Here is a 13,061-nt window from a genome sequence, read left to right on the forward strand (position 1 = left end):
CCATGAAAAGACTGAGGGCAGAAGACTCTGTCTTCTGTTAGCCCAATGTGAGTATGACAGTGCCCCGTAACAGATGAGTGTTTCAGGAGCTTGGTGGGGAGAGTGAAGGTAAGGGTAATATAAATAGGGGACCAAATCATAGGTCCTGACACAAACTGAATATATGGTGAGGGGAATGACGGCAAATGCCAAACAAACTCTTGTGGCTTAATCTAGTGCAGCCCTGAAGAGCCTCCATTTACAATTTGTTCTCCAGTTTACTACATAATGTACTTTATGTACTACACTTTCTCTGACAAACTTCCTGCAATCACCAGAGAAGGAATAATCTTTAGTAACTCGCTTGACTTTCTGGTTTGGCCAAGATTTCAAGCTGCAATAGATCACCTTCCGGTGTCCTAAGCATGATGTTGCAGTGAAAAGTGGGCACCACCTGCTTAGCAAACTGCATTAGAAAATCATTAATCTCTGTTCCATTTTTTTTCTTTGTACTGCCTCACATATCTCATCTGAATAGTTAGACCTTTCTTGTGAAAACAGGAGGATTTATTGGGGGGGGTGGTAGCAAAGAATTTGTCTCCTGTGATTTGATGCCCCCCACCCCCCTCAATGCACCACGTGGAAATTCTCCTCCCAGATCCAGTGTAACATGGGCTTCCTGCTTCCTCCTCCTCCTCAAAGGTGAAGTGTGTTAGAGTCCAAGCTGTAGGGAGTTGCTTGGCTCTGGGTGGGGTGTTTTTCAAACGTCACCAGTGGTCAGGCTGTTAGTCAGACAGCAGAGTTGTTTTCCGGATTCCTCTGCTCAGCACTGGTGAGACCACACCTGGAGTACTGGGTCCAGTTCTGGGCCTCCCCAGTAGCAGAGGGAGAGACCGGTTGGAGAGAGTCCAACAGAGGGTCACCAAGATGATGAAGGGGCAGGAGCACATCTCCTGTGAGGAGAGGATGAGAGAGCTGGGGCTGTTCAGCCTGGAGAAGGGAAGGCTCAGGGGGATCTCATCAATGTCCATAAATACCTGAAGGGAGGGAGCAAAGAGGACAGAGCCAGGCCCTTTTCAGTGGTACCCAGCGCTAGGACAAGAGGCAGCGGGCACAAAGGGGAGCCCAGGAGGCTCCCTCTGAGCAGCAGGCAGCACTTCTGTGCTGTGCAGGTGAGGAGCCCTGGCAAAGGCTGCCCAGAGAGCTGTGGGGGCTCCTCTTGGGGATCTGCAAAAGCTGCCTGGGCCTGGCCCTGGGCAGCCTGCTCTGGGTGGCCCTGCTTGCGCAGAGCTTGGAGCAGGTGGCCTCCAGGGGTCCCTTCCCACCACACACATCCTGTGAAGTGCTGCAGAGTAACAAGGACTGGGCTGTTCCAGTCCTGGGACTGTTCTTGAGACTGCTAAGATCAGAGAACCTTGTCCCTGCTCCAGTGTTCAGCAGCAGTGTGCTAGTATTTTGTATGGACTGACAAACTTACCCCTTTTTTGTTTCAGTCTTGCCTCTCCAGCAAAATATACATCATTCTACAAGCAGAAGTGTTTTTGTCACCGACGATTTTTCAGTCTATGTGCAACTTTGCAGTCCCCTACATCTAGACATGCTTCCAAAGGTTCCCCTAACTCATGTTTTAATTAGATTTTATTTCCATATCTTAAAAAGAAGAGATGAAGAATCTGCATTAAACCTTGGTCTTCTGAATTAGTTTACTAAAAAGTAGGCTGTAAATGCTAATTCCAGATTACACTGAAAGTAGTGTACAGTAGCTCTTCTTAAAAAGCCACTTTATATTATAACATTATTAATTCGTAGAAACAAATTGCTGAAATAACCTGACTGACAGTCTGTGCCAATAATAACACATAACAACTGTGGGCAAACACAGCATATAGTTCCTAGAGTGTTTTCTGTTTTGCATGATGGTTGTAAGCAATTCTTGCCAGATGGGCTGATAATGTAATTAGGAATCGTTGTGTTAAATGAGGCAATATTTAAATTGGCAACTAATTTTCCTATCTATTAACCAGCTTAAAAAAGAAGAGCTGTTACCCAAATGATTTCTAGCTGCTGATCTCTAACAAGAAATGTAGCTCTTCTTTGCACTTTTTTTCTTTTAAGCGCTAACAATTTTTTTTTTTTTTTTTTCTGTAGGGTCTAATATGTATGGGACAAAATAAGAAAGAGAGGGAATTAAGAGATGTTGCAAGTTATGGGGTTTTTAGATGGTGTGGACTTGTGCTAAGCCATCATGATATGTGGCAACAGCACATGAGCCAGTAATGGGATGCTTCCTATTTATAGTCTCTAAATGTGGAAAAAAAAAAAAACACACACATTTTTACTTTGTGATGGTTCACTGTGTGGCATACTCCATCAAGCAGAGTAGGACTATAAACCCTATTTTAAGCGTGTGTGTGGGAGAAATCAAGAAAGCACAGCAGGACAAGATTTTGAACGGCATATGAATGTTACTAGCATGAAACGGTCGCACTTTACTGGGGAAGGGAGAGAGGGGAATAGAAAGGGAGGACATTCGGTCAAGTTAAAATCCCAGTTACACATCCAGCTTCATTGGACCTTCTGGCTTGCATGATGGAAGCTGTCAATTGCCTAACATCAAGATTTTGACTGAGCCCCAGAGTAAACATACAACTGAATGAGATTCATTATTATATCTATGGGTCTAACTCTGCAGATCTTATTCTGTTCTTTATTCCCCCAAGCATCAGCTGAAGCAGGGATGAAGATCCAAATGCATTTTTGCAGTCTGTTTCATTTTGTTCAGTGATAAGTCTTCATTGCTTGACCTAGAAGAATCAGGCCCATTAACTTGAAAAAACTGTAGTGTATTTTTCCACAGGCCCTTCTTTTAATGGGGATGAAGATTATCACTGTCTCAGGGTGGGTTACCTGGGGAATTACATCAAAAACAACAGTGCAACAGGGCTGCATGCAAGCCCTGGGATTCCACACCTGGCAAAGACTGTGTATGCTAAGCCACACAGGGAGCTGCTTCAAAGAAATGCATTATGCACTTGCAGCCTGTGGGATTGGTTTTGTATGTTTTTCTGAGCATTACAAAAAACTTCTGACCTCAGACTAAAACAGGAAAGAGAAACTTCACCAAGTCTGAGTACAGTGTAGGTCAGAACAGAGGTAAGGTTTGTCCCTGCTAGAGGACAAGGAAGTCACTTTCTGAATACATGGTGTGTTTTGCAAACTGCTCACTGATGCAGTTAAAGTAGGGATAGATGACTCCTAGTGTTGATGACGTTGCATTGACATCACTTGCGGTAAGAGATAGGGCTAGTACCTGAACCACAGACAAAGGAAGTTTTGTTGAGTGAAAAAAGATGATAGATCAATAGAAAATTTTTACTGGTATCAAAATACAACAATATTCAGCAGTGGAAAGAATAAAAAAAATAAAGACGGTAATAGGTTAAATTATTGAAGCAGGAGAGTATACAGTAAGCGCTATTTGATGCTGATGCTAAATCAAATACTGGAAAGCTTCAGGGATCCTTGAAGTATTGACAATGTATTTGACTACCAGATGAAATGAATTATTACAACTGTTTTATTTTTTCAGTATCTCCACCAATTGGAGTAAAAAACAACATAAGATGCATGGCCCAAGGAGACTTCTGCCTCTCTGGCAATGCATTTCCATGTTCACAACTTTCAGTAAACAGCTTTTGATTTGAGCACAACTTAATGGCATACAGATAGGGTGCCAGATTTCCTCTGTAAGTTTGTCATGGCTCAGGTGGTTGTTACCATCATGGTCACTTTATACCCAGGAATCTTTTTTAACCTCTCATTAATAACCATATTATTCAGGAAATGCATCCAGCAAAATAATCTACCAGTATGGTATGAGGTGCAGGTTTCACATCCCACAGCTGTGGTAAAGGTGATCTTTGGGGGAAAAAAGGGCTTTTATATCTGCTGTATAGATCTGAAATTGAACTTGATGTTATCACCAACCATGGGGCTTGTCCCAGCCATGGTTACACTCCCACATCTCCTAATTCTTTATTAATATCAACCATCTTCTTGACATGAATTATTACTTCATATATCACACACAGCTATGGTAAAGGTGATCTCTGGGGGAAAAGAAAAAAAAAAAAAGGGCTTTTATATCTGCTGTATAGATCTGAAATTGAACTCGGAAATGTCCAAAAAAAAAAAAAAAATCCACCACCAACTGTAGGCTTTCCTTTTGTGCCTCGCAGTGTGAAAGGAAAGGAGTCTTTCGTTTTTTATGACTAGCACATGATCAGTCAGCAGCCTTTGGACAATTTCTCCTTCATTGCCTCATTCAGATGTGCCTCTCTGATCTTGGCTTTTGCCAAATCTGACTTCACCTGACACTTTCTGACAAAACATGCCAATCACTAATCAGCTGTAAGTGACAGGACACGATTCTTTCGAGGTGGCTGTCATAAATCCAGTGGACCTACTTTGCCAGCAAGGAGAGCTCTGGTTCATGGTCTCTCTGGTGCTTTGCCAGGAGGCTGTTGAAGAGGATGCAAACACCCCTGCTGGCTCTCCCTCAACATTAGTACCTTCCTGCTACGGAAAGGTGAAGGTACAGAGAAGCATGGCCACTCTCCAGCTCAATGTGTTCAGGTGGCATTGAGTGGGTGGAGAAGTGCAGCGACTGGGGAGCGAGCGTGCTGTGTGTTCGCCTCCATCTCCAGGGGACTGGGCAGGGCTGACCTCTGGAGATGGGGCAGGGCAGGCAGCCCTGGACCATGAGGCCTCCAGCTGCCACCCCGTGACTTACCAGAGCTGGTCTGGAAGCTGCCCAGCAGCCTAGTTAAACTGTCAGAGAACTGGCACAGAATAAAGTAGGCTCCGGCAGTGACAACATGAAAGTGGATCTTAATGAGACGTGGAGGCACTAAAGAAAATTCGGACCGAAAGGGCGGCAGGCAGAGAAAGAGCGCCCAGTCAGTTATACCCACCCCAAAATGATCTGCTAATCACTGGCACTATTGTGAGGGCCACAATAAATCTGTGTCTGCCCTGGCCGCCTGCGTCTCATTATGCACAAACATGCAGATCGGGAATGTCAGCCTCAATAGCGATCTGTCGTGTGAGCGTGGCCACAGCCGAGTAGGCTGGGACCTGCATGGTTAGCTGCCTTTGTGTTTTCCCCTTTTTTTGGAGGGGAGAGATACCAGTTTTCTTTTGGAAATGTTGATTTGCTCCGTTCTGTGGGCAGTAAACTTGTCCTTTTCTTCAGTGATTTCTGAATTCTGTGATAGTAACATTTTATTCAAGGTGTGGGGGGTAAAATATCTTTTATATAAGTCATAGTTAGTGGTTGAGCTTTTTTTATTTTATTTCTTTTTAATTTTATTTCCCCAGTCCTCCTCCATGTGCAGTGTCATACATACTACTGAAGTTAGGGTAACACCTATATCTATTTATTCAGTTGATGTATAGTGCCCTTTACTCAAACATCACAGACTGCCTTGGAAATGCTAATTAATTTAAGCCCTGCAGCACCCCTTGGAGGCAACTTTTGTTGGTCCTGATAGATGCACACATTGTAGCTACTCTTTGTTATTTATTTTTAATACGATTTCTATCCAAGAGAGGGAAAAAAAAGAGAGGGGGAAAAAATAAAAAAGAACAGTTCTTACTTTGTTAGGTGTTTGACAGAATGTTAGATTTTAATCTTGGTGAAACAAAGTATGAAGCAAACTTTGGATTTTCTTGCAAGTCATGCCTCACAGGTTCTTACTTTCTTTTAAAGCCTCAGCTCCTGGAGCCAGGTGAACTTGGATATGTCCTTTTCTTTCTAGAAGTCCGTCTAGCATGTCTGTTTGCAAAATAAATTTTAATGCATTGTTTTCACTTAATCTAAAATCTGAGACGCAGTGAGGCAAGTAAATAACTTGACTGAAGTTGTGGTTTTGTTTATGTTTAGTCTTAACATTTTTGTATGATTAGGGCTGGGAATACCAATGACAGAGTTCATGCAGTTCAAAAGAGAGTCCCATAGATTACTAGTTGTTTTTGTGTTTGTGTTGTTTTTTTTTTTTTTTTTTTTTTTTTTTTTTTAAACAGTCCTCAGTCCCAGATTTTATTTACTAGGTAAAACAGGGGCAACCTTCTTCCTCCTCCTCCTCCATGAGCAAACCAAAAATGTTTTTAAACATCAGCTCACACTTTTTTTCTCCTGTGCTCAGTCTAAAATCTATTAAAGAAGAATTCAGCATATCTTCTCTAAGTCCTTTATCTTCCTTTGTCTTTACACTCCTTTCTGAATTCGATTCCATTTCTCCATTTCCTTTGTCATCGTTGAGCTCATTTCCCCCATCTTTCTCTCTTATAATCCAGCAAATTGAAAAGGGCAATCACCCTTTTCTAGTATCTGCTCCTCCCATCTCTTTTCAAGTAGCTGTCTGATAAGACAGATTACTAATGTTTTTTGCAACTGTAGGTAAGGAACCTGAGTGGATTTGTAGCACAGCCACATGGGTACTAGTACTTACGCCAAGAAGCCATGGGAAACATCCAGCCAAGAGCAGGAAAAAAGCGTGACCACCACTTTTGGTAGTGACAGACTTAAATTATCATTTAATGACACTCCCAAGCTGTAGTTTCAATGTTGCTGAAAGAAGTTATCCTGCATCTCAGCTCATTCCCATGCTGTGACGTGCTTCGTGCTAGCACAAGCGTTCACACAGCTGTGGTGAACCTGACTGGTCACCTGAGCCAAATGGGGAAAGGGAAGGTCTCATTTTTTTCTGTGTGGTTTTGTTAGTCAATTTTTGGCCTTAGTCATCCTCCCAATTAATTGAACAAGTGGTCCCCCTCTTAAGCTGCCGACCAATCAGTGCTTTTCACTGTGTCTGTAAGTCTGCCATCCTCCTGTTCCCAGGCAGTGAAGACTGTGGTAGGTTGCCACTGCTCAAAAGGAGCTTGCTAAGCTCCGCTCCCAGTGCTTGCTAAGCTTCATGTTTCTGCTTCTTTCTGCTCAGACCTCACCTAGAAACCTCATCAGCCCTAAGGCAAGCAGTACTTTAAAGAGGGCACAAAGCAGCATGTGTCCCTGATGAGACAGGTTGCTGAGACACAAGGACTTGGCCAAAAAGAAATTTGAGTAGGTCATGAATTCATCTGCTGAATAAATATGGGCTTGGCGGATATTCCCCTTCTGTGACCATGACTATTTTACAGCATTTTATTATAATCAGCTATTCTAGAGGGGCCACAGCAGCATGTCTTTCCCCAAAGTGACATTTTGCATTTATTTTTCAGGACAACTGTCGTCTTCATTTTTAAACTAAAGGTAGCTTAGACAAAAAACTTTAATGATTTCTTTTTTTTTTTTTTTTTTCTTTTTTTTTGTTTGTTTAGTTGAATATGAAAACCACCTCTCCTTTCTTCTGTTTCGGCAGTTAAATATTCTGGTTGACACTGGAAGCAGTAATTTTGCTGTAGCAGGTGTGCCTGATCCTGATGTCACCTCCTACTTCAATACAGAGCTGTAAGTACCTGTTCTGCACGCCTCGGTGGGATAGGATGTCTTTGAGATTCTGACTGCTCCATGCCATAGAGGATAATCAGGAAGTTTGTGGGGCTTCTCTGACATCCCATGACAGTGGGGTGTTTGCTGCCTGAACCAGAAGGTTGGTTCTTCTTGATGCAGAGTCCAGACTGACACCACAAACGGTCTCACTGATAACAGCAAGACTGAGATCTGGACCCAATACTGATTAGAGCTGGGGAAAAAGGAAGAAGATCACAGGGTAAAAATCATTTCTAAAATCACACCAACTTCACCAATTTCTTATCCAAATAGTCTTGGAAGGAATTAGAAATGTAAATTTATTTCCCTTTTCTTAAAAAATAAAATAAAAAACAGTAGTCCTATCTGCTACTTGACATTTCATTTGACACAAAACTTGATTAGTCAAAAACTAATTTGTTATTTAGTTTGGATAAGGACCTCAGTCAGCCAGTGATTGGAACAGACCCTGTGCTGAAATTGGTTGTTTATAAGATACAACTTGGAAATTTTGGTGCCTGTTATGCACAAAATTTGCTGTTTAGCAAGAGCTGACATTAGTCATAGCCAAGCACAGCTTAGTCTGAATCACTTTTCCTCTATTCTTCCTTCCCTTCTGCCTGTCTCTAGTTTAAATTACTTCAGGTAAATTTCTACAAAACAGTGTCTATCTTTAGCTGAAGAATATGGTTCAAATTACTTAGAGGACAGGGAGGCAGGAGAACATCACCTCTTCATGTATTTTAACATGGGGTATTGTTTTCTTCCGATAAGATGCACTGATAATGGAGTCAGTATTTCCATGCTGCCTAGTACAAAAGCCTAACCTCCTGTCACATATTCAGCTGTTAATGGAGATACTTCACATAGGTCTGAAAAGTCCAGAATTTGCACCCGAGAGCTATTTCTGCACTAGTGCAGAATTTTGCTTGTCAGCGGTCCCCTCCATAGGTAGTGGCTACAATTATAAGGAAACTTACTTGTCAGGAATTAAAAGCACAAGTATTTCCTTCTCCCTTTTCTCTTCAGTGACGTTACTTTGGAAGGGCAAGGCCTCTCATAAGAACCACACACTGTTACAAACAGCAACAACAACAGATGCTCTGTGTTGAGAAAGACTGTGAAATCACTTGAAGGTTACAGCCTCTTATCAGTGTTCTCTGTGTGCATTGTGTTTTCAGAACTTTGGTACAAAATTAATAATGAAACCTTGAAAATTAGTCCCTGGAGAGTTAAGGGTGCTTTATCAAATGATTCAAACTGAAGTAATAATAGAAGAGAGCAATTGCAATAGCAGTTCCTGGTTTGGTTTGGATTGATGGAGAACAGGAATATGTTCAGAATAAAGTGCAGGTATTAGCATGCTTGAACCTGGCTACATCGTGCTTTTTTCATTTCAAATAGTTTAAGCCTAACTATCATCTGGGGGGCATCTTGGCCCTATTGAATCGGTGAGACATTTAAATGCTCTTTGAAATAAAATTCTGTAGGTCACCTAGTACATAATGCCCCTGATGCTGGGCTGTCATTAGATTGGATCAGCCATGGCTGAGTCCAGCCAAGTCCTGTAAGCCTCTGAGGCTTACAGGACTTGGACTTATCGTCCCCCTGTACTCGGCTCTGGTGAGGCCGCACCTCGAGTACTGTGTTCAGTTTTGGGCCCCTCGCTACAAGAAGGACAAGAAGGTGCTTGAGCGGGTCCAGAGAAGGGCGACGAAGCTGGTGAGGGGCCTGGAGAACAAGTCCTACGAGGAGCGGCTGAGGGAGCTGGGCTTGTTCAGCCTGGAGAAGAGGAGGCTCAGGGGCGACCTTATCGCTCTCTACAGATACCTTAAAGGAGGCTGTAGTGAGGTGGGGGTTGGCCTGTTCTCCCACGTGCCTGGTGACAGGACGAGGGGGAATGGGCTTAAGTTGCGCCAGGGGAGTTTTAGGTTGGATGTTAGGAAGAACTTCTTTACTGAAAGGGTTGTTAGACACTGGAACAGGCTGCCCAGGGAGGTGGTGGAGTCACCATCCCTGGAAGTCTTCAAAAGATGTTTAGACGTAGAGCTTAGGGATATGGTTTAGTGGGGACTGTTAGCGTTAGGTCAGAGGTTGGACTCGATGATCTTGAGGTCTCTTCCAACCTAGAAATTCTGTGATTCTGTGATTCTGTGAGGGGGGAGAATCCATGAACTCTGGGCAGTGTGTTTCAATTTGCACTCTCCAGGAGTGCAAATTACTACCTAATATCCAAACTGAACCTCAAAAAATGTTACTCAAGGGGTAATACCCCTTGCATGATCGTTTGACAAAGAAGGTTGTCTGTGTCATTTTAGTAGCTGTCTTTCAAATCAGTGTAAGCTGCTATGATTTCTCCTTTTAACCTCATTTACAAAACAGGCCCAGTCCCTGTAACCTCTCCTCACAGCTCATGTGTTTGAGCTCCCTGGCCTAGCCCTCTGCCACTCCCTCTCCTATTTCTCTCTGTCCCCGTTGATCTGGGTTCCCATGGCTGGCCACAGTATTCCAGGTGTGGAATGCCAGTTATGCTCCTTAATGTAGTGCCTTAGAGTGCCATGATATGTCTGTGAAATTGCTCACTGAGTGTCCCTTTTTACCTTTTTGTCCTTCATGTGCTTAGGAATGGATTGCAGGAGGTTGTTTCTGTGTCTCTTCCTGAGCTGATGTGAAGCCAATGGACCTATAGGGCCTTGGGCCCTGCTGCTTTCTCTTCTTGAGACTGGCCTTAGGACAGTCTTTTCTCTGTAGTCACGAATTTGCACAGATGGTAGGCAGGGGCCTTGTTATCACATCAGCCAGATCTGAAAAATGACCCAAGAGTGACCTTTACCTGTGTGTAAGTGAAACAAATAGTCTATGTGTACTTTTGTTCCATGATATCTGGGACACTTTAAAATTAAATAAAGACATCACCTCTCATCTGGTAATTAGTCCTGCAGTTTTGCCCTTTACCGTCATGAAGTGCTTCCATATCAAAGTCATAAACTGCAAATTGAAGACAAGGGGAGTGAAGGGTTAGTAATTTGTTAAGTTAATAAATCTCGTGGGACTGAGTTAATGTGTGCTTATTAGAATATCAATATTGTGCTGGCGAAATACAGTGATGGGTCTGAATTTCCTGATTGCCAATATCTTTCAAATTATCAAAATATAAAGTTAAGTGTGTTATTATTTTTGGACTGAAATTGGGAGGGTGTGTAGAAAAGTTGTTGTCTTTGTTTTAGAGTCTGTAAGAACATGGCATGTGTATTTTTCAGGACAACCCTCCTTGAGCAGTTTTGGAAGTAATTTGTTAAATCACGTTATGTGTCACATTTTTATGTCATATAATTGCATTATTCAATTATCTGGCGTTTTATGTACAAAATAAATAGAGCTATTCTCATGAACTCTTTCATGACTGGTTTTTGAGTGGCTCTTACAAAATTCTGCTGTGAAAATTTCTGAGTCTGCTGTGATGATCATGTTTTATAAGTTACCAAGTTATGTAAGATTTTGGGCAACAGCCTGATTTGTCCTCCTAAACTGAAAAAAGCAGTCACAGTATTTGTTTCTCATGCTGTTCAAAATAATAAGTAGGTTTTGTTGAATATGCTACTTATGATAAAAGAGCTACTTAAATTTATAAAAGGATTTTCACACTTGAAACTAAATCAGTGTTGGCGTGTTATGTGAAAGAGTGACATACTCAGGCTGTCAGTATTCAGCAGTAGTATCTATAATAGTATCCAGTCTTATTTCAGTGTGAGTATTGCTGCCTCACGGTATAAAGTTTCAAGAGCAAACTACTCGAGAGATGATCATTTGATGAGGTAAGGGGATAAGAAAATTATGAGTAATAAACTGAGATAATACAATTAAGTACATACCATTTAGCAACACAAATCTTCTGCTTTGCAGGATGATCCTGTGCATTTGGTTGTGTGCACTGTAAGTTTTATGGTTTGGGTAAATTATAAACTTGTTCCAGAACCCCTGCAAATTAAATGGGACTTGTTGGTTAAAAAACAGTAATTTAGGTTGTGAAATATTATTTAGACAGTTAGGTTGGTTGTTGGGTTTTCACTTTTGCTTTGCCTTAAAGTCATTGGCCCTGAATCACTTGTTTTGTGCCATCTATCACTAGAGAGGGGATCAAAATTTCTGTTCAGATTTTTTGGTCCTTTGCTTCTTTCCATCCCTTCTTTCCCATTGCTTTCTGTAGAGATATTGATTGGGTGCTTAGGAAAAAGTGAATGGGTAAATAAGAAAACATGAAGTCCTGGTTTATTGCAGACTGGCAATGGAAGAGCATGGAATGAAGGAGTTGCATGTCTAGTGAGGTCGGTGTTAAGCAGGGCTTTCTGCCTAGTGGTTTTGCTTTTGCGTTGTCAAACATTCTTCAAATATAGAATGACATGAGAAATAATATTTTGGCTATGTTTTGTCCAGTGATATAGGCTGGAAATGAGCAACTCTGCACGAGGAAATGAACTCCTTGCTAGTTTTCTGAGATAAGGCTGGAGAACTATTCAAGGTCTGAGAACCATTCTTCTGTTTGATGCTATGGAGAGAAGACGATAGCTGCTAAGGAGAGGGAGAAGGAAGTGGTGGTACCACAGAACTGTCATCTATTAGACCTTTATCCTTTCCTCTGGCAAAGGTACACTCTGTCCTACTGGAAGAGTTGAATTTTTTATATTTGTATCATAGCCAAAATGGTTTGTTTGGAATTTCTTATGCCATGTGTTTGTCTCAAAACGCTCTACCTCTGAATTAAAACAATTCTCTCATTTTGACCTCTAAAGACGTTTCCTTCTTTTGGAGCAGTGAGATGGAAAAACATGGGCTGATTACAGTCAGTAAGATGGAACAGGAAATGTTTTTGCAGAACAGAATATAATTACTGCCACAAGGACTGCATAAGATCCCTTCCTAGGACAGTAGGAATTCTGCTCCTTGATGTAAATAATAAGACCTCCTCTCCAATATGACATTTGTGTCAATATGTGTCCAATATGACATTGCTTTATAAGTGAAATGATACCCATACTCATACCCATTTCTACAGGTAGGGAGGCACAGAGGAGGTGACTTGTCCTTCCTTTCCACAGAGAAGTTCATCAGCAATACATGATCCCAGTCTTTCTGTATCCTGTTCCAGAGTGCAATCCATGAGGGATTCTTCTTGCCTCCTACCTGAGGGAAGAAGACCTATGTGCTCCTACTGTTGCTGGTCATACGTACAGTCTGTATTTGCAGATGTTCTCCTGGTACTCACCTTTCTCTCCAGTTTTAGATGATTCCTCTTCAGTTGCACAGTCATACACTTTTCTACATGAACAGCCCTGTATTTTCCCTTCCTTTTCCTGGTCCCTCTGGTTTCTTTTATGTCACTAGTTGTTTGGACTCTGTTTCGATTTATAAAATATACTTCTGGTATCACAGTGGTTCTCTGAAGACCATGACTGAGCAGAGACGTCCCTTTGTCTAAATGTCACAGAAATGCAAAATTACATATAAAGTTAAAACCGTAGTAGCAGTGACTGGATACAGGCAGTAAGTACCA

General features: G+C 41.9%; 1 protein-coding gene across 4 annotated transcripts in view; it reads left to right on the top strand.

Moving 5' to 3' along the window:
* BACE2 (beta-secretase 2) overlaps window positions 1-13,061 on the top strand; it is a 53,047-nt gene that overhangs the window by 14,055 nt on the left and 25,931 nt on the right. For 2 of the 4 annotated variants that reach the window (XM_072027144.1, XM_072027145.1), the window contains exon 2: window positions 7,360-7,489. The exons of 1 other annotated variant lie outside the window; for it this stretch is intronic. In XM_072027144.1, the coding sequence (XP_071883245.1) occupies window positions 7,360-7,489 (130 nt within the window). The remainder of the gene's footprint in view (window positions 1-7,359; window positions 7,490-13,061) is intronic. One more of the 4 variants, XM_027449085.3, reaches the window with a different exon arrangement.

Source organism: Anas platyrhynchos, chromosome 1, assembly GCF_047663525.1.
Source record: "Anas platyrhynchos isolate ZD024472 breed Pekin duck chromosome 1, IASCAAS_PekinDuck_T2T, whole genome shotgun sequence".
Lineage (NCBI taxonomy): Eukaryota > Metazoa > Chordata > Aves > Anseriformes > Anatidae > Anas > Anas platyrhynchos.